Here is a 22171-nt window from a genome sequence, read left to right on the forward strand (position 1 = left end):
CAGGGCTGGTTTTATCTACCAGCAGACCATTTGTAAAGACAAATCTGCTATTCCTCTCATCCACGACCCTGGACTGCTGTAACACCTTGGACACAATAAAATGCATTTTCCAGAGCCACCTGGAGTCCTGCATTCCTTATTTCGGCTCTTACTTACATCCGTGGGAGAAAATGGTTAGAAAGTCCTTCTGCACCAACTTTCTGAGATGATTCCCAGCTCAAAGCAGTCCAGGAACAGCTCCCAGCAGGCAGTGAGCATGCAGCCACCCTCTCCTGGAAGGCGAGGCAAGCTGACAAGTGTGGAAGAGGGCGTTTTGTGCCAGTTGGCCCCGGGACACAGCGAGTTCCTGGATGCACTTTGGTTTATTCGCAGGGAATTAGAGCCTCATTACCGGGCACCGGTACCTGGCGCGTCTCTGGATGGAAGCCTCGGGGCTGCTCTGCCAGCTGGGTGAGCTCTCCAGGCTGCTCAAAAAAAGTGACACACGTGGATGTGGCTCCAGCCCCACCAGGATTTACATTTAAAGGGATTTTAGTGCAGAGGTGGATGTGCAGGGTGGTTTAGTGGGGGTTTTGGCAGTAAGAGAATAGTTGGGCTTGATGATGCAAGAGGGCTATTCTAACCTTAATGATCCTGTGATTCGATGTAATTCCTTATACAATGAGGTGTTTGAGGGGGAATGTGCTATTTTACCTTTTGTCACAGCAAAATGAAAAAAGACCAATTTTCCCTTAAAAGAGCCTGTACTGGGATCAGGCAGTGCTCCCACGCTGGGTGAGAAAATTCCCTAGGTCTGCAAATACTGTATTATTGTGATTAAGGATTTACAACTGCTGGGACAAGCAGAAACATTTTTAAGCTAAAAGAAGGCAGATTTAGAATAAATACTAAGGAGGGAATTGTTCCCTGTGAGGGTGCTGAGCCCTGGCACAGGTGCTCAGAGAAGCTGTGGCTGCCCCTGGATCCCTGAAACCGTCCAAGGCCAGGTTGGGTTGGGTTTGGAGCACCCTGGGATATTGAAGGTGTCCTGCTCATGGAATGAGATGGTATCTAAGGTCCCTCCCAACCCAAATCATTCCATGATTCCGTGATATTCTTGCAGTGTTTGCATGACTGAGTGGAACCAGTCACGCTCCAGCAGCAGCCACCAAATTCAATCACCACCCACAGCTCATCACAGCCTTCACACATTCTCCCGGTGTCCTGGTAGAAAGCCAGCCTCAAAATCCTCTGGAATTTACACGGTTATTGAGGAAACCAGAGGGATTTTTCCAGACTTAAATTAGGAAAATCCAGAAAGGCTTCTGTGAAACGCAACCCGAGGGATCTCAAATATTTCAGAAGACTCTGGTGTTGTATCAAACCGACCCGAGCATCCCACGCTCGGTCCTTTCCCGGCAGTTGAAGCTCAGTTTCTACGCGGGATATTGGTGACACCTACAGGAAAAACTCCTCTGCTCCCTCTGCAGCCCGGAGAGGAGGAGCAGGTGACATCCCACCATTACCACCACCTCCTTATGAAAGGCAGTAGGGACCATGCAGGGAAATGAACCACTCAGCACCGACACAATAAACCTCTCAGCACTGACACGAGTGTGTGCTGGCTGCCTGCAGGGCTGGATGACAAACAACAAAGAGGTTTTGGGAACCTCCAGCTTGCCCACGGGTGCTTTGGCCAAAGCTGAACCTGAGGGGAGTTGGGCTGAGAGAGAAGCTGAACCTGAGGGGAGTTGGGCTGAGAGAGAAGCTGAACCTGAGGGGGAGCTGGGGTGGGTGAGAGGCTGAACCTGAGGGGAGTTGGGGTGGGTGAGAAGCTGAACCTGAGGGGAGTTGGGGTGGGTGAGGAGCTGAGCCTTAGGGGGTGTTGGGGGGTGGGTGAGAGGCTGAAGCTGAGGGGAGTTGGGGTGGATGAGAAGCTGAACCTGAGGGGGAGCTGGGGTGAGGGACAAGCTGAGCCTTAGTGGGAGTTGGGGTGGTTGAAAAGCTGAGCCTTAGGGGGAGTTGGGGGGGTGGGTGAGAGGCTGAACCTGAGGGGAGCTGGGGTGGGTGAGAAGCTGAACCTTGAGGGAGTGTTGGGGTGAGGGAGAAGCTGAACCTTGATGGGGTGTTGGGGTGCGGGAGAAGCTAAACCTGAGGGGTGTTGGGGTGAGGGAGAAGCTGAACCTGAGGGGTATTGGGATGAGGGAGAAGCTGAACCTGAGGGGTGTTGGGGTGAGGGAGAAGCTGAACCTGAGGGGGAGCTGGGGTGGGTGAGAGGCTGAACGTGAGGGGAGTTGGGGTGGGTGAGGAGCTGAACCTGAGGGGCAGTTGGGGTGGGAGAGAAGCTGAACCTGAGGGGCAGTTGGGGTGGGAGAGAAGCTGAACCTGAGGGGCAGTTGGGGTGGGAGAGAAGCTGAACCTGAGGGGGAATTGGAATGGATGAGAAGCTGAACCTGAGGGGTGTTGGAGGGTGGGTGAGAGGCTGAACGTGAGGGGAGTTGGGGGGAGGGAGAAGCTGAACCTGAGGGGAGTTAGGTTGGGTGAGAGGCTCCACATGGCTCAGCCAGAGCCCTCTGTGTGCTCATCCCCAGCAGGGCAGGGGGATTCTGCAGGTGAGACCTGCAGAGCTGCTCCAGCCCCGGGGACAACAGAGGAGGAGCTGGAGCTGCTGGAACAAATCCAGAGGCGGCCATGGAGATGCTCCAAGGGCTGCAGAGAGCTGGGGGTGCTCACCTGGAGAGGGGAAGGATCTAGGAAGAGCTCAGAGCCCCTTGCAGGGCCTAAAGGGGCTCCAGGAGAGCTGGAGGGGGACTGGGGACAAGGGATGGAAGGACGGGGCAGGGAACGGCTCCCACTGCCAGAGGGCAGGGATGGATGGCATATTGGGAAGCAATTTTTTCCTGGGAGGGTGAGGAGCCCTGGCACAGGGTGCCCAGAGAAGCAGTGACTGCTTCTGCATCCCTGGAATGCCCAAGGCCAGGTTGGATGGGGCTTGGAGCAACCTGGGACAGTGGGAGGTGTCCCTGCCCATGGCAGGGGTGGCACTGGATGGGATTTAAGGTCCTTTCCCAAACCATTCCATCATTCTGTGGTCTCAAGCCATGACTTTTCTCACTTTTACCTCAATTCTCTCTCTGGGCAGGGATGGATGGGACATTGGGAAGGACTTGATCCCTGTGAGGGTGGTGAGCCCTGGCAGAGGGTGCCCAGAGTGGCTGTCCCTGCAAGTGTCCAAGGCCAGGCTGGATGGGGCTTGGAGCACCCTGGGATAGTGGAAGGTGTCCCTGCCCATGGCAAGGAATGGAACAAGATCATCCTTAAGGTTCCTTCCAACCCAAACCATTCCAGGATTCCGTGAATGACCCAAAAAAAGTTTTTTGAAAGGCTATTACTAAAATAAAACTTTGCCATCAAACACTCAGCCTGCAGTTCAGCTCTTTTTTGAGAGCTCCCCACTGTGTCGCTGGTCCTACATGGCTAAAATTCAGCAAATCCCTCAGCAGAAGGTGCTTTGTATCTGCTGACAGATCTGAACTCATCTTGAGCTGGTGACAGGGACACAGGCAGCTGTGGAGCTCACAGCAATGATTAATTAGCTAAACAGTGCTTTTGATCACCTTTAGGTGTCCCATAGCCTCTAATTTGCATTTTCAATTTATTAAAACACTTTCCCCCAAGAGTGCTTTAAACAGTCACGCTGAAAGGATTTCTGAAGCAAGAAAGGGCTTGATCAGCCAGAACTTCACAACCGCAAAGTGAAAATGGATAAAGTTTAAAAAATTTCTCTCCTCACTCATAGGACTGGGGCAGAGCCTGACAAAGTTTCAGATCTAACAGTGGGTAGCCATGCAAAGGGGGGAAATTTCTTCTCCATCTCCAGTGCAAGTTTCTGCATCGTTTTGTGCACTTTTGGTTCAGGCCAGGTCAGGACATCACTCCTGACACGGCAGCTCCAGCTTCATCCCATTCCCAAATTCCACAGACCTAAAAGCAGAAGACAGAAATTATTCAGAGGTGTAATTTAAGTTTCATCATTGCCTGGGTCACCCTGACAGCTCTCAGGGCCTGTCTGGGGTGCACCCGGTGTAGGGTCACGGTTGAGATCTCCCAGCCTGGCCCTACCCACCCAGTGCGGAGGATGGACGCATCACCAGCCGCTCATAGCAGCCGTGCCGGGCGGCCACACCGACTCACGGCCGGCTTTGCCTCATAATTTTTAATTTCTCCTTTAACTTCTGCTTTAATCCCGCCTTTAATTCCTTTTTCCGCGCCCTCCCTCAGCGCCCGCCTCAGGGACGAGCCAAGACCCCTCCCGCGGGCTGCCCGAGCCGCGCCTGCCCCATCGCAGCGCGCCCTCCGCGCCGCGCCGCCACAGGCACCCCGCGGGGCAGCCCGCGCGCGGGGGGCCTTGCTGCAGGGGAAGGAGACGGGGCGTACCAACGGTGATGTGGGCGGGGCCGGCGCTCGGGATGGACGCGGTTCTGCTCGCCGCCGTTGCCGTGCTGCTCGCCGTCCTTCTTTTCTTCACCACCCGCCTCCGCGGCCAAGCTAGGGCAGGTGGGTCGAAGCGACGAGCGGACCGGCTGGGCCTCCCCCCCCCACCCCCCCGCGGGGCCGTTCCGGTGGGCGCGGCCCTGCTCTCAAGCGGGTCCGCACGCGCGCGCGGGGGGGAGGGGGGGGGGGCGCGTTGCTTTGGAGCCGCCAGGGGGCGCCACGCGGCGGGCGGCCCCTCAGGGGGACCCGCCATGTTGGGGGCTGCGGGGATTTTGGGGGGTCCCGAGGGGTTTTGGGGGATCCCGGGGAGGATTCCGGGGCTGTCCCGGTGTCTTAACCCCGGGCTGCCCGGAGGTTGTGGGGTGCGGGCGCCGCTGCTGCTGGGGGTTCCCGGTTCCCGGTCTGAGGCGGCCCCAGGGTGAGGGGTGCCGGGTTGGAAGTCTGAGTTCTCTGTCAGGGGTTCTGTCAGGGGCTTTGGGACTGGGAAGGTGTCCCTGAGATTCCTGTAAACGAGGGGAGAATGGAGAACAGGTCCCGGAGGCTCGGGAATGAGGCACAGGGTGTAGGGGGACCCTGTCACAGTGGTGTCCCCGGGGTTCTGTGCTTGGTGTTTGTGGCTTGTTTGGACAATGGGGTCGATGTTCCCTCAGCAAGTTCGCTGATGATACAAAACAAGGAATGGCCGGTGTCTCAGAGGGTTGTGCCCTTTCGGAGGGACTTTGACAGGCAGGGGAGAAGGGCAGAGAAAACACTTCCAAAATTCAGCACAGTGCTGATGATACAAAACAAGGAATGGCCGATGTCTCAGAGGGTTGTGCCCTTTCAGAGGGACTTTGACAGGCAGAGAAAACACTTCCAAATTTCAGCACAGTGCAGTTCAGGTCCTGCACATGGGAAGAACAACCCTGAGCACCGGCAGACACCGGTGTGAAAAACGCCAATCACTTGTGGGTTTTTTAAATTTTAAAAGTTTGATAGTAATAAAATGGTTGTAAAAATAGTAATACAATTAGAGTAATAATAATTTCGACAATTTGAATTAGGACAATATGAGACGGTAAAAACAAAGAGTTATGGATGGTCCAGGTACCTCTTTCTGGGCAAAATAAGGACACGTTAGCAGAGGATTAACCCTTAAAAACAACAGCCTGTTGCATATTCATACACCTCATCCATGATGCATAAATTCCACTCAAATACAGGATTCTGTCTGGTCAGTGTCAGCTTCTTCCTCTTAATGAGTGAGGCAGGGAGAAAGTTCATTTCTTCTGATAATAGAGCAATACATTCTTTTTCGCTGAAAGCTTTAGGTGTCCTGTGGCTACTATCTCAGTGCAAGTTCCTCATTCCTCTCTTTAAAAAAAGTATCTTAGATAGTGTGAAAAACTGTGCTAAGCACTTGTTTTTAGGATTTTAAAAGTTTCATAGTAATTAAATGGTTCCAGAAATAGTAATATAATTAGAGTAATACAAATTTGGACAGTTAGGGTTAGGACAATATGAGACAATAGAAACAAAGAGTTATGCACAGTCCAGGTACCTCTTTCTGGGCAAAATAAGCCCAAAAAGGACCCACATTAACAGAGGGTTAACCCTTAAAAACAATAACCTGTTGCATATTCATACATTTCATACATGATGCATCAATTCCATTCAAACACAGGATTCTGTCTGGTCAGTGTCAGCTTCTTCCTCTGAATCCTGACGGCTCTTCAGGGCTGAGTGAGGCAGGAAGAAGTCGATTTCTTCTGATAATGGAGCAATAAATTCTCTTTCTCTGAAAGATTCAGGTGTCCTGTGGCTGCTATCTCGGTGCAAGTCGTCTCTTTTTAAAAAAAGTATCTTACTAGCATAGTTTCTATTTTAACATTATGTTCTAACCTAAAACTATATTTAACACACTACTTAAGCAAATTAATCCAGCATCCAACATAACACATGTAATATTCATTTTCATATTTGCAAAAAGCCAATCATAAAATACACATTTTTCACAGCCAGCAATGCCACAGCAGGAACAGGCAGGAACTGAAGCTCCACCTGAACATGAGGGAGAATTTCTGGAAAAGATTGCCAAGCGAGGGAGGCTGCAGAGTTTTCCTCACTGGAGATATTCCAGAGCCACCTGGGATCAATCCTGTGCCATGTCCCACCTCGCCGTGGAGCAGTGGATGATGCAGCACTTCTGTGGCACTGCTGAGCTCTGTTAGATCAGAAAATCATCTGGGCTGGAAAAAAAACCCTTTAAAATCACTGAGTCCAACCATAACCAGCACTGCCAGCCCACTGTGGGGAGGTGACCTTGTGTGCTGTGGGAAGGAGTCAGGTGTGCTCAGAGCTCCCTGCCCTTGCTGGGCTCTCACTCTGAAAGAGGTTTATTGGCTGCCAGGTGTCAAATTAAGATGTTTAATCAGGACAGACTCTGAACTCCTGGTCAATACTCCACAGATTTTGGGGATATGGGGTATTTTGGGGTTGGAATTTTGGATTATTTTGTATTTAGTATTATTTTTTGATAGAAACTATTATTTTTCTTCTGTGGCAGTTGCTTTGATAATTTTTAATAAAGAGGGGAAAGCACCATACATTTAATACAAACACAGTCAGTGCAATACCATGCTAGTAAGGGATCTGTGGTAAAAGCAGATTTTTTGGCTGCCAGGTGTCAAATTAAAATGTTTAGTCAGGACAGTCTCTGAACTGCTGGTCAATACTCCACAGATTTTGGGGGTATGGGGTGTTTTGGGGTTGGAATTTTGTATTATTTTTTATTTTGTGTTATTTTTTATTTTGTATTATTTTTTATTTTGTATTATTTTTTTATTTTGTGTTATTTTTTAATAGAAACTATAATTCCACAGACTTTGGGGATATATGAGGTGTTTTGGGGTTGGAATTTGTATTATTTTTCTTCTGGGGCAGTTGCTTTGATTATTTTTAATTAAGAGGGAAAACCAGCACACATTTAATACAAGCACAGTCACTCAGTGCAATACCATGCTGGTAAGGGGTCTGTGCTAAAAGCAGATTTTTTGGCTGCCAGGTGTCAAATTAAGATGTTTAATCAGGACAGACTCTGAACTCCTGGTCAATACTCCACAGATTTTGGGGATATGGGGTGTTTTGGGGTTGGAATTTCTATTATTTTTATTTTGGGGGAATTGTTTTGATAATTAAAAGGGAAAACCAGCACACATTTAATACAAACACAGTGCAATACTGTGCTGGTAAGGGGTCTGTGCTAAAAGCAGATTTTGCTGGTAATAATTAAATTTTCCAACATATTCCTCACACACCTCTGCTTCCACAGACCTGGTCTAAATCTTTCTCTTGGAAGGATTTGGAAACTGATGTAATTTCATTGGATTCCCATGAAAGAAGAGATGAACATTTGGTAAAAGTGAAGGATGCATGTATTGGAGAAATAGATCATTTCTGAGCTTCAATCCTGTCATGATTTGGATAAATCAGGGGCTGTGGGGTTTGGGAAGATTTCTTTTCTCTTTAACCATTCAAAATTCTAAATTTTAGCCCAAGCATTTGTTTTAAATAGTGTGAATTATTAAAAAAAAAACCTTTAATACTGGTTTTGAGCAAATTTTAATTTATGTCCAGGACACTTTAATCATGTTGCAGTTGTTTTTAGTGGTAACTTTTTGATACTTCCAAGTTGGCCATGCTTTTATTTTTTTTTTTTTTTTACTGTGGTTTTAAGATCTTTTTTACTTTAATACCCTGTTTAATATAATATATAATTTAATATCTATAATATATAATTTAATATCTTGGTTTCTGTCATGATAAATCACAGAATTTCAGCTGCTGGGGATGACTTTGTTCTCTGTACACGACAGAAATTATTTTTCAGAACCATTGGGATTGTGGTGTATTTAATAGCCACAAAATTTAGTTTTAAGCAGGAATTTCCTTTTCTCTTCCATTTTCTTGGGTGGAAAATGGAAGCTGCCACAATTGTGCCAATAAATCTGTGTTGCCACCTGGAAACCAGGGACATTGGGCCTAAAGAAATGGTGGGAGCTCTCACCATTCATTGTTCATGTGCAGGGATTGGGGCAGCAGCTTCCTTTTGTGGAATTTTCATAGAAATTGGCTTTTAAAATGTTCAAATGTTTAGGGAGTGAGGGTCAGGAGAGGTAAATCCTGTACCTTTGAGTTTCTTTGAAAGGTCACTTGGAGCAGCAGTGATGTTGTTTCCAGCAGGGTCATGCCTGGACTTGTTCTACTGAAAACGAAAACAAAAAAAAAAAAAAAAAAAAAAAAAAGGCATTTTTTGATTTTGCACGTGGCTGTTTCTGATAAGCTCCGCTGGGCCAAAGCTCCTCCTCAGGAAGCCTCCACCTGTTGAATTCCGATCCCTGTGTGAATTTCAGAGGTTTTGCACGGAGGCAGAAGGTGCTGGGTGGTGCCACCACGTGTGAGGGTGCAGCAGGTGGAGCTGTGTCCCTGTCCCTGCAGCCTCCACGCCTGCCAGCCCAGTGTCACCTGGTGGAGCTGAGAGGAAGATGCTGTGATAGACAAGGGGCTGTTCTCTAGAAAAACATCTCTGCTGTTAGCAAAAGTCTGCACGGTTTTGTGAAGGAGCAGATTTCTACCTGGAGAGTGCAAAATGAGGTTCTGACCTGGGCTCTGAATGATTCCATGGTGGTTTTTGCAGTTTCACATCCAGTTCAGGAGGGATTTCTGCTGGCAGAGCACAGTTGTGTTCTCTCTCCCTTCACGAAGGAGACACAAGCAGAGTCTCAGAGCTGCTGCTGTGCCCTGGCTGACAAATCAGCTGAAATAATCTGCACTGATGCTTCCTGAGCAGCCAGGCAGAGCTGCTGTGCCCAGCACAAAAATCTTCTGGGGTTTTCAGGGCTGAGTCAGACCCCGGGCACCACAAACACAAACTGAGCCCGTGTCCCTTTCCCAGACAGCTGTTGAGTGTTTTGTTTGTATTACCTGTTAATTAGAGGGGTTTATCTCATTAATTCAGCCTGGTTTGTCATTCTGCAAAGCTTCTGGATGGCTTGTCTCACCTCTTTAATGCTGGCCATTAATTTTCACTCAGATGGCTCTGGATCAAGGCTAATTAGTGCTTGTGTGACTAATCTCTGCATGATCTGACTAGCCTGGGGTGCCACTGCTGGGACCTCTCTGCAGCTCCAGGAAAATGAAGAGATGTGCTCAGATAAGTGCAGCAGCCAAACCCCACCCTGTGTGCTGCAGGAGGAGGTGAAAAAAAAAAAACAAACTCAAAGCAAATCATTGTTCAGCTCAGATCTGATGGTCAGTCCAGCCCCAAGGAGAAGGAAAAGGGATTTTTAAGTGTGTCCTCTGTTGTGTGAAGCCTCCCCTCTGTGTGCCACAGCTCAGGGGGAGGGAAGCACGGCTGAACTTTCAGCATTCTGAACAAAAGCTGTGTCTGGAGTCACGTAGGCACAGCCCTGACCCCTGAGGGAGCAGGTCCAGGTGTGGCACAGCACAGCAGAGGAAATGAGGATTTTCTAGTGCTCCTGTGAAGGACAGGGAGAAATGCAGCGAGGAACATTCATGTTTTCCAAATCCCTGCCCAGCTGAGTGCCTGGCAAACAGAAGCTCGAGAACGCTCCTGTCAGAAAGGTTGGAAAAGCCCTCTGAGGTCAGGCAGTCCAACCATTAACCCAGTGCTGCCAAGGCCACCACTGACCATGTCCCCAAGTGCCAAATCCACATGGATTTTAAATCTCCACAGGGATGGGGACTCCAACACTGCCCTGGGCAGCTGTGCCTGGGTTGGAGAGCCCTTTCCATGAAGAAAATTTCCTAAATGTTCAACCTGACCCTGCCCTGGCCCAGCCTGAGGCCTTTCCCTCTCCTCCTGTCCCTGTCCCAGGGAGCAGAGCCCGACCCCCCGGCTGTCCCCTCAGAGCCACAAGGTCCCCCCTGATCCCCCTTTGCTCCAGGCTGAGCCCCTTCCCAACTCCCTCAGCCTCTCCTGGTGCTCCAGACCCTTCCCCAGCTCTCTTCCCTTCCCTGGACTCTCTCCAGCCCCTCCATTTCTTGTGAGGGGCTCAAAAACTGTCCCCAGGATTGGAGGTGCCCCAGCAGTGCCAGCACAGGGGACAGGCACTGCCCTGGCCCTGCTGCCACAAGCCAGCAGTGCCACTGACTCATGTTCAGCCAGCTGTGTGCTGCTGAAAAAGAATCTGCACTCAGGAGCAATATTTTAAAAACTGGAGAGAAGAAAAAAATCTTTATTAAAACATTTAATTTCCTACGAAATTACAATCCACAGTGGCTTGGTGTGACAAATACTGTCCAGAAGCTGCCCTGTGTGTTTGGCTGTGCTGTGGGTCAGGTGTGGTGGGGTTTGGTACATCCTGAGCCCACTCCACACTGGTCACTTTGAGAGGAATGCTGAGTCTCCTGTAGAGGGTTCAGTGGAGAAAAGCTAAGAGCTTGGTTCACATGTTTTTCTCTGTGAGGGCTGATCTCTTTGGTTTGAAATAAATGCATCGCTTATAAATAGATTCCTCTTTCATAAAATGCAAAGCAGTCTCTGTTTCACAGGACAACAGGAACCAAAAGCAGAATGAATGAGTGCTGGAGCTGCACAGCTGAGCTGCTGGGCAGGACCATCTTGGGAATTACTGAAGCTTGCAGGTGAAAGGATGCTGAGGTTTGAGTTGCACCATATCTCAAGAAGTTAGGAAGTGAAATACTTCATTTGTATAAAAAGCTTTTTGCAGAGCATTTATCAGTGTCCAAGAAGTGATGTGCTCTGCTTTTCTTCAGGAAAAGGTTTCCTGTAGCATTCCAGATAAGCTGTGAGTAGGACAGGGCAAGCTTTGGAGCAGCATTTTGGCATCTCTGCACTCAGTGATTTCTCCCAGCCCTGTTCTGTCTGCACCATCTTGGGAATTACTGAAGCTTGCAGGTGAAAGGGTGCTGAGGTTTGAATTGCATCATATCTCAAGAAGTTAGGAAGTGAAATAATTTGTATAAAAAGCTTTTGCAGAGTGTTTTTGGCATTTGTCAGTGTCCAAGAAGTGATGTGCTCTACTTCTTCTTGAAAAGGTTTCCTGTAGAATTCCAAATTGGAACAGCATTTTGGCATCTCTGCACTCAGTGATTTCTCCCAGCCCTGTTCTGTGTGCACAGGTGGATGGCAGCAGTGTGACAGGGCAGTGGCTCAGTTCCAAATGTCCCAATGTGTGGGGACCTGCTGACGTCCCTGTGACATCTCTGCTGGCCACAGCCTGCCCCAGGTGGCCCTGCTGAGCTGGGGGCTGCAGCCTGTCCTTAGCAGCCCCAAAATCAGCCCTTTGAGGGCTGAAATAGCTGAGGTGAGCTGCAGGCACGCCCTTGGTGCTGCATAGATTCACTCACAACAAATCCCATTTTCTGATGGCAGATATGCTAGTAGGAGTTCTTTTAGGGGGGTATTGTTTGGCTCAGAGGGTGCTGGACATTTGGCACAGAGCTTACACACCATAATCTGTCAGATCACAAAATAAATGTGTCCTGAGTTGGAGTGAGTTGTTCTGCAGTTTTCCATGAGACCAACTGAATATTTGCTTGAATTAAAGCTTAATAGTTAATACTTTGCAGGATTGAGCAGGTTACAGATATCAGTTAGGCTTATCAACAGAATATGCAAAGCAGGTATCAAGGATGATGGCATTTTACCATTATGTGGTTTTGGGGTTTTTTCTTTGCATTACTGCCATACTTAAAAGCAACAGGAAGCCTCAAAAAATCTGAGAGTTTTCTATGGAAAACTTCTGAACTGAACCCACTGGTCAGTTCCATCCTCCCAGCTGCTCTTGTCAGGATATTCTTCATTTGCCAGATCTTAATTAATAACTTAATTAATAATATGCAGAGGAATGGCAGTGAGAGCTGCAGTGGCCCTTCGTGTCTTGTTTGTAATTTGGGGAGTTGAAACCAGCAGGGCAGCATGAAGTGTTTATTTCAGCTGTAATTTGTCAACCCTTTTTTGCTCTTCAGGGTTTGTTTCATGTGGAATGCTTTACACATTCCTCTCTGAAACATTCAGCCTCTGAGGTTTCAGTCAGATGAATCTACGTTACACGAGTACAAATTCAAAAAAAAAAAAATCAAAATATTCAGAAATGTGAAAAACACCAATCACTTGTTTTTAAAAATTTAAAAGTTTAATAGTAATAAAATGGTTATTAAAATAGTAATACAATTAGAGTAATAAAAAAATTTGGACAATTAGGGTTAAACAATATGAGATATAATAAAATAAAAACAGAGAGTTACAGACAGTCTGGGTACCTCTTTCTGGGCAAAATAATCCCAAAAAAGGGCCCACATTAACAGAGGATTAAAACCCTTAAAAGCAACAGCCTGTTGCATATTCATACACCTCATACATGATGCATACTTGTTTTTAGAATTTTTAAAGTTTAATAGTAATAAAATGGTTCTAAAAATACTAATATAATTAGAGTAATAAAAAATTTGGACAATTAGGATTTAGGACAATACAAGACAATAAGAACAAAGAGTTAATTTCTTCTGATAATGGAATGATAAATTCTTTTTCTCTGAAAGATTCAGGTGTCCTGTGGCTGCTATCTCGGTGCAAGTACCTCATTCCTCTCTTTAAAAAAAGTATCTTACATAGCATAGTTTCTATTATAACATTATGTTATAACCTAAGGCTATATTTAACACACTAATTAAGCTAATTAATATTTTAAAAACAAAAAATTAACAATAAAGTAAATTAATAAAGTAAATTAATAAAATTAAATTAGTAAAATTAAATTAGTAAAATTAAATTAATAATTAATAAATAAAGCATAACTTTCTAACATAACACATATAATATTCACTTTCTTATTTGCAAAAAGCCATTTTTCACAAGAAAGAAAGCCACGCTTTTGTGTCTGTGCTGTTTGCTAACTCAGAAACAGAGGCAGAAGGGAGAGTCAGCTTTAACATGAATATTCTCTTTTTTTCTTGCAGCTGATGAGGATGAGCAGCAGCAGCATGTGGCAGCAGGGGCAGGGGCCAGGCCCCGGGCCCAGGAGGAGCAGCGGGCAGAGGGGATGCCCCGGCGCCGCAGGAACATGGGCACCAGGCTGATGGCACAGAGGAGGGCCCAGCAGGCAGAGCAGGGGCTGGAAGGTAACTCTGCCTGCAGCTTGGCAGCGACAACCACCCACTTGGAAAAGTTAAAAAGGTTTATTAACAAAAGTACAACAAAAGGAGTACATAAGGAAAAAATCACAGCACTGTGAACTGCCCCTCATGGGTACCAGTTCACCTTCAAGGTGGATGCTCAGTCCTTTATACCCCCGGGGTTGCATCAGCCAGCCCTGGCCCCTCCCAGAGTCTGTCATTCAGCTCTTCTGTGCCATTTATCAGTGCAAACTGCTTTCCTGTAACTGGATTGGGGTCAGGTGTTGCCATGCCTCACCCCCTGAGCACCCCCAAGCTTTTCCATTCCCACTGCCCCATGCCAGGGACACCTGTGCAGCTTCTTTGTACCTGTCCTGGACAGCCCAGGCTGTGTGATGGCAACAATACAGGGGGAAAGGGAGCTGTGGGGAGAGCAGAGGACATCTAAACCACAATAACATAACCATACTGTAGAAGTGAAGGGAGACAACCCATCCTTTGATCAGCATCAAACTCCGATTTATTGATCCACCAGGCACATTTTATAACAGTGTTAATTAAGCTCATACATATTGCAAAACCCGAGCTCATCATTGGTTATAGATTAAACACCCACCCCTCCTTTTGTTTTCAATACCTGTGGTTTGTTATTGAAACCAAGATTTGTTTTCTCACCCTGATATGAATGGTTCTCAAGGCCTCCATGTTTGTCACTTTTGCTTTCCCAAAACTTATCCAAGGACAAGATATTTACTTGTTATTAAAAAACGACCTGAGAACTTCTGCTGTTTACATAAACATGCCTGAGAACCTTGTTGTTTACAGGAACAGGCTTTGAGAATTTGCTCCTCACAGCTGCCTTTTGCTTTTCCATCAGCTGTATATGATTATGGCATGTCTGAACAAAACTCTATAAGCCATTTCTGAGCAAAATTCTCCAACACCATACATCACTAAAGCTTTTCTTAATGTTCACACAATAGTCATCCCTTAATTGTGAGAGCCAATGATCTCATTATCCATCTCTAACAAGCTCATCTTGCTAGCATTGAAACAAAGCTTCACTGCAGGTGTTAAAGCTGGGCAAGGGTTGCAGCTGCCTCCTGGAGGAAGTTGCTGATGGGTTATTTACAGTTTCACCAAGATCTGTGTTGGGGGATAAAATGTAAAAAAATATAGATAGTGTAGAAAGTAATTTTATTTTTGAGGAGTTGTAGTTGTATTAATTACGAATTAATTGTCCTCAGAACCAGAGGACACAGTCTCAAGCTACGTCAGGGAAGGAAGAAATTTTTCACCAAAAGAATAATAAAGCACTGGAATGCTTTTCCCAGGAAGGTGGTGGAATCACCATCTCTGGAGGTGTTTAAAGAAGCCTGGCCATGGCACTTGGTGCTGTAGTCTGGGTGAGGTGTGAGGGCATGGGTTGGACTGGATGATCTGAGAGGTCTCTTCCAACCTCATCATTCTGGGATTCTGTAAAGATTAAGAACAAACCTGCCATTAGCAGGCCACAGCTGTATCCAATAAAGATGAGTGTTATAAAAGAGTGAGTTTACTTGTTAAGAGGAGAACTAGAGTTTGTTATCTGTGCTGTGAAGAAGAGTCAGTGCTGTGAGGAACTACCCCTGAGAAATCACTGAGAAAGTATAAAAAATTTACAATAAAATAACACCATATTTTCTCTCCCTACTTCATCTCTTTTCTCTCTATACCCCTTACATTAAACCTCTGCCTCTTCCTGAGGTGAATCCTGCAGGATTCACCTGGAGGATATTTGTGGTGCCAGACCCTTCACATCCTTCCTAAAAACTTTTGTATTCCTGCTTAGCCATGCAGGGAATTAAATTAAATTACCTTAATTAATTTAATTAATTTAAATTACCTTAAGTTTTCACTCTCTACAACTCCCTGAAAGGTGGCTGTGGTCAGGTAGGGTTGGTCTCTTTGTGTGGTGCCAGACTATTCACATCATTCCTAAAAACTTTTTAGGAAGTTTCCTCCTTAGCCATGCAGGGAATTAAATTAAATTACCTTAATTTTGGTGACCTTATGACTCTCTACAAATCCCTGAAACGTAGTTGTAGTCAGGTGGGGTTTGGTCTCCTTCTCCAGCAGCACTGACAGAACCAGAGCACACAGCCTCGAGCTGCACCAAGGGTTGGATATCAGGAAAAAGTTTTTCATGGAAAGAGTGATAAAGTTCTGGAATTTTCTGTCCAGGGAGGTGGTGCAGTCCCCATCCCTGGGTGTGTTTAACAAAGCCTGGATGTGGCACTGGGTGCCAGGGTTTGGTTGAGGTGTTGGGGCTGGGTTGGACTCGATGATCTTGAAGGTCTCTTCCAACCTGGGCATTCTGTAAATTTGGGAAAAGAGAACCCACACCTTGCATTGAACAGCAAGCTGTAGTGCATTACTGATCCCTTTTAAATTGGTGGGAAGCATTAATTCCCAATGGAATCTCTGCAAAACATGGAGTTCTCTCTCCAAGGAGCCATCCAGGTGGTGCTCAGGATCAAGAGGAGATCACCACAGCCTGCAGCACTTTGCCAGCAGGTTGTTGACAATGTGTTGTGTAAATCCTGAGCTGCATTTACAGTTCACAGCTACATTTCTGTGCTGTAGACAAAAATATGGTGATAAATAAGATCTTTCTACATCCTGTAAGTATAATTCCCTTTTCTGGTGAAGCTTGACATATGATTCTCTTTATTGCTGGAGAGATGAGATCACCATGATTCACCCCCTGGATTCTTCCTACTTTCAGATTGTGGGTGAAGTGTTCAGGCTTTGTGCCCAAGTTCTGCAGTTTGCAGTGGAGATCAGGGTGATTTGTGGTGTGCAGGAGGTGAAAGCACTGAGCACACACCTCTGTCATGCCTTCATCAGGGTCTGTTTGCACTTGGTTCAGCTTTTCTTGCCCTGCAGTTTGGAGGAAGCCTCACGTTGGCAGGTGAATGTCCTTTTCCAGCTAATTATGTTCAGCAGTTTCACAGATGGAGATTGGACAGGTGTGAACTTTTCAACTTTGGTTATTTCTTCTCGTGTGATAACATCCTGGAAAGAAAATGGAATCTAAAAATAGTCAGTTTTCAACTCCAGACATCAAAAGTTTGAATGCTGAGGGCCGACAGTGAAGCTGTCAAAGCAAATAGCTCATCTTATCTTACTTTGTCACTTTAGCAATAGAAGAATCTGTGTCATTGGGCTTTATAAATAATTCTTTTGCAGCTTTCTGTACATCAGATGCAAGTGCTGCTGCTTTTGCATGAAGTTCCCTTTGAAATGACATGCCTTCTTTTATTTGTTTTCCCTAATTTCTTACCCAAATTAAACCAGCTTCTTGCTTTTTTGCTTCTGTGGCTGGTTTTGTTCATATTTTGGGGTGGTTTCTCCAAGTGGCTGAGCACAGGTGCACAGCAGGAGCAGCAAAGCCTTCGGAGATGAGCAGGGATTTGGGCAGAGGAGAAGCAGCTGTCCTGATTCCCCAGCACTGAGGTGCTCAGTGGCCATTATTAATTGGGATTTGCCACCCTCTGTGCTGCAAATCCTTCAGCCTGGCCCTGAGCTGCTTGTCTTAGGTAAGGCATTAAGATACCTGTCTTTTGTGAAGGCTTTTTCCTTACAAAAGGATGTGTTGAATTTTTAAAGCTTTCTCTGTGGACATGTGGAATCACTCTGAGATCTATCCTTTTTTTTTTTTTTTTTTGCATTTTCTCTGTGTCACTGTGGTATAGAGCAGTTTTCCTTAATTGCTGCTTGCATTTGAACCAGCTGGAATGGCAAGTTCTCCCCACAGCAGAGTTTTGTGCTAAAGAATTCATTGGCTCCTTGGAAAGAGAGCCCAGTGCAGCACCAGGGCTGAAGAGCAAAATTATTTGGCAATTTAGACCGAAACACCAAACCCAAGCCAGTCTGGTTTCTCCACTCTTGCCTTTGAAAACTCCTGAACATCTGCAACCAAAACAGATTTTTTTTGTTGTTGTTTGTTTGAATTTGTTGCAATTTTTACTGGTAAATTTCTGTTCCATCTGTGGAATTTCCACTCTGGGCTTGTGCTGAACTTTGGGCAAAGCTGCCTGATCCTTCTGTGTGTCACTCTGATTTCTGCCAAGAAGTGATTTCTTCACCAGGTGATTTCTCAGCCCTGACCATCCCTGTGTCCCTGTGACAGTCACAAAGTGCAGTCAGGTAGAATTTTCTGCCTGTCGGGAGCCAGTTCTGCTGACTCTAGGAAATGTCCCCCAAGCTGCACTTGCAGACTTTGGAGTTGTGGTTAGCGTGAGGGTTTTTCTGTTTTCCATCTAACAATCAGATTTCAATTCCAGAATGAGAAAGAAGCTTTGAGGGTGAAGTTGTAGCCCACGGTTTCTGCTGCCTGTGCTGAGCTGCTGGGTTTGTGCCAGCACTCAAATCTCTCACAGAGCAATGGGGGAGGAAAAACACCCCCAAACCCTGGGCACTGAGATCAAAACCTTGAAAACGTCATTGTCCTTTCTGTAGCTTCAGTTTTACTTGTATGGTTTCTTTTACTTGTAAATTCCTTATTCCTGTATTAAATGATTCCTTATCCAGATGGATAAGGATAAGGAGTTATTAAATACAGGAATAAGGATAAGGAATCATTTAATAGAGGAATAAAGAATTTAATTTAATCATTTAATAAGGAATCATTTAATACAGAGATAGTAAATTATTATTTTCAATATTCAAATCTACCCTCACTGAATTTTGGAGCAGAAAGTGACCCATCAAGGTGGTACTTCTATCAAAAACATAATTTCCTCTCAAGTGACAAGAAACTCATGAAGATGAAATAATGACAGGTAGAGTTGGGTTCTCTTGATCCAGCTGTGCTAAAAAATAGTGAAGGGTTTCTGTCACTTGGTTTTGTCTCAGGTTATAATTTCTTCAGCTTGCTGGGGTAGATATTAAATCAGTTATAGATTGTCACAGACAGACAGTGGTGCAGCAGCAAATATTTTGACTTTCCTCCCAGAGGGAGAAGCCAGCAGGTGCTGGGTCCCTGATTGCCAGGGTCCCTGTGGGCTGTGACAAGGGACAGCCCCAGCCAGGTACCCTCTGATGGCCAGAGATTGCTGGGAGCTCTCTCACTTTGTTCTCCTTGGTGACAAAGCGATTCTCAAAATGACTGGGACCCCTGAGCTAGGGCCTTTCAAGCTGGCTTTAGGAAAATGGTTTTGATTGCCTCAAATTGCCCAATTTCATCCCAGCCACAACACTCCTGCCTTTCCTGCAGCCCTCTGCAATCTGGGAGTGTTGTTAAAAACTGAAAACCTCTGTGCTCTGCCCATTGGAGCAGGGTGCCTGCTCCTCTCTCTCCCTGTGGAAAAGGAGAGTCGTGGATTTATGTGGTCAGGTGGAGAGCCCAGCCAGCAGACTTAATTAACTCTGTGTGTCTTAATTTAAATTGAACCCAGACAGAGGTGGCTTTGTGGGCTGGCTGCAGCCAGGATGAAAATGCTGCAAGGCAGAAATGGGTGAGGATTTCAGGCATTAATCATTTAGGGCAAGAAAAGCCAAGCTGAGCAGTGGGAGAAGGGAATAAAGTGGAGTGGGGGAGGAAAAACACCCCCAAACCCTGGGCACTAAGATCAAAACCTTGAGAACTTCATTGTCCTTTCTGTAGCTTCAATTTTACTTGTAAGTTTGGATAAGGAATCATTTGATACAGGAATAAGGAATTTAATTTAATCATTTAATAAGGAATTTCATACAGAGATAGTAAATTATTATTTTCAATATTCAAATCTACACTCACTGCATTTTGGAGCAGAAGGTGACCCATCCACCTGATATTTCCATCAAAACCATAATTTCCTCTCAAGTGACAAGAAACTCATGAGGATGAAATAATGACAGGTACAGTTGGGTTGCCTTGATCCAGCTGTGCTAAAAATAGTGAGGGGTTTCTGTCACTTGGAGGGGTGTGTCAGGCCAAAACTTTGCTGCTGTTGATGTGAGGGAGAGAGAAATTGGTGACTATAAATGCCCTAAATCATGGTGTGATTTATAAAATGTCCTAAATCATAGTGTGATTTATAAATGCCCTAAATCATGGGCAGAGCAAGAACCAGACTAGTGTAAGAAATGCCAAAATTACTTTCCAAAATGTCCCACACAACAGGGACCTCTGGGTCTGCTGGGGGTGTGAGTGGAAAAAAAAGGAAAAGGGAAGGATGTGTTAGAAGAGCCTCAGCAGCCCAGTCCATTTCCACAGAGTGTTTTTCAAGAGTTTGAATTTGAAAAACTTTCATTTTCACATCTTCAAAATGACCTTTTCTGACCTGCTGAAAAATGTGTTGCCAAAAAATGGATTTTTGTATGGATTTTTGTTTTGGTTTGGATTTTTAACAAACAGAAAGTAAGGACTCCCTCGAAGAAATAATCTGCTTTTTTCAGATTGTTTTTATTATTTAATATTTTTAAAATATTTATTATTTAATATTTTATTATTTCACAATAGCAATAATGGTAGAGAACCCAGTCTATGGGCTTGTTGAAAAATGTGTTGCCAAAAAATGGGGCTTTGTATGGGTTTTTGTTTTGGTTTGGATTTTTAACAAACAGAAAGTAAGGACTCCCTTGAAGAAATAATCTGCTTTTGTCAGGTTACTTTTATTGTTAATTTTTTAATATTTATTGCTTAATATTTTATTATTTCATAATAGCAATAAGAGTAGAGAACCCAGTCTGTGGGCTCTGGCAGTAACATAAAACTCCCAAAAGTTAAATATCCCAACATCTGCATGACTTTTTCCTGAGATTTTAGCATTGTGCAGCTGAGCACAAGTGTTGGAATCTCCAGCAGAGTGAACATTTGGTTAAATTATTTTACTTCCACAGCATCACTAATGATAAATCCAACAGCTTTTGACAGTTTGAGTGCTCGAGTTTGTGAAATAAAACATGAGAAAGAAAAGTTTGTGAGTGCAACATAAATGAAATTATAAGTTACTCTCTTCTTTTGCATGGTAAGGTTTGGAGATGAGAATCTCACATTTCTCTTTGAAAGTATTAATCATTATTGGGAAAGAAAGCAAAAAACAAGGTTTAAAGTTTTTAAAATTATAATAATTGGGCATTTTAAAACGCTTTTTATTGCTTTGTGTGGCATCTAAGCTTAGCTTTCAAATACGGCAGCTAAAAAAATTGTGTATGAGTGTTTTCTGCTGCTTTTTTTGGGAAAATAATATAAAAATAATGCTCCATCCCCACTGAGTGATGGATATTGTGCATAAGTTCAAGAAGAAAGTGTTTGTGCTGAAATCTCTTAAAATAAGCACTTTTTCTGAGCACTGAAAGCTCTGGAAAATGTGTAAATTTAGAAGCAGTGATGTGGTCCCACGCTTTTCTCGTGAAATGGAGCTGCGTTAATTGGTTACTTGAAATTATTTTAATGCTTAATCAGTGGGAAAACCTTTCTAGTACAGATGAACTTTGACTAATATCCCAACCAGTGAATCAAAAGTCAGTTTTGCCCCCAGTGAGTGTCTGATCCTGCTCAGGCACAGCCTGGGCAGGGGGGTTTGTGGTTTCTCACTTCTGCCAAATGCTTCTAACTGAGAATAAACTTCACATTCTGCTCCAAAGCTCTGCTCTTTGTGTCTGCTGCACTTTCCTGCCCTAATGTTGCCTGCTTTTTGTGGCTTCTGATTAATAAACCGGTTTCTCGTTCAGTTTCTAAATTAAAAATTGAAAACACACCAAAATTAAGGGTAGTTATTAGACTGTAATTAATCCCACCACAGGGTTGTGTTACTGGGGAATAACCACACCTTTCCAGTGGCTGGTGTCACACATCTGCTGGGTATTAATTACCTGCTGTTAATAACATTTTCTGCTTTTGCCTGGCATCTTTCCCCCCTCACCTTTCCCTTACTCCTTTTGTTAGGTGCTGCATAAATAGTAAATAAGGCTGCTGTGCCCAAAGTACTTTCTGGGAGTTTCACCTGTACAACTTTCTTTTTTTTTTTTTTTTTTTTTTTAATGGATGGGAATCCATTTGCTTCACCCAAAATTTAAAAGGAAGCAAGACAAGGACAGCTAGACCAGGTTGGATGGGGCTTGTGGAAGGTGGGAGTGGCAGTGAGGTTTTGGAACAAGATCCTTAAGGTCCTTTCCAATCCAAACCATTCTGGGATAACTAAAACACACAATGCTGATTGTTTATTTTGGAAGGTTTTGTCTGTTCTGTACACACTACAGAATTCTGCTGAATTTCTGTCCTGGTAGAGAACATCCAGCACTCCAGCACATTTTCTAAAAGTACTGGGAAGCATTTTTAAAAAGAAATCTGTAAATTTCCAGCAATTCAGACACCTGTGTGATAACTTCCCTGTTGCGCTGCCTCTCAGTGTGTTCAAAATATCAATGAAAAGCAAAATTTCCCTGAAACCACCTCTCAGCTGGGCAGCAGAGAGCCCAACGTTTGTGTAAAGCAGAGTTTGTCACACTGCTTGTGCTTTCTGCCTGTGGGTGGGAACTCCTGGCACTGCTGAAATCACAGAAAGGTTGGGTTGGATTCATGTTAAACCCC

The 22171-nt window shown here is 45.1% G+C and overlaps 1 protein-coding gene across 1 annotated transcript in view; it reads left to right on the forward strand.

Moving 5' to 3' along the window:
• The first annotated feature begins 4422 nt into the window (after positions 1 to 4422).
• Positions 4423 to 22171, forward strand: part of DDRGK1 (DDRGK domain containing 1) — a 43469-nt gene continuing 25720 nt past the window's right edge. Inside the window, exons 1-2 of the mRNA XM_058024950.1 lie at positions 4423 to 4536; positions 13456 to 13617. Of these exons, the coding sequence (XP_057880933.1) occupies positions 4425 to 4536; positions 13456 to 13617 (274 nt within the window). The 5' untranslated portion in view covers positions 4423 to 4424. The remainder of the gene's footprint in view (positions 4537 to 13455; positions 13618 to 22171) is intronic.

Source organism: Melospiza georgiana, chromosome 5 (genome assembly GCF_028018845.1).
Source record: "Melospiza georgiana isolate bMelGeo1 chromosome 5, bMelGeo1.pri, whole genome shotgun sequence".
NCBI classification, from domain to species: domain Eukaryota; kingdom Metazoa; phylum Chordata; class Aves; order Passeriformes; family Passerellidae; genus Melospiza; species Melospiza georgiana.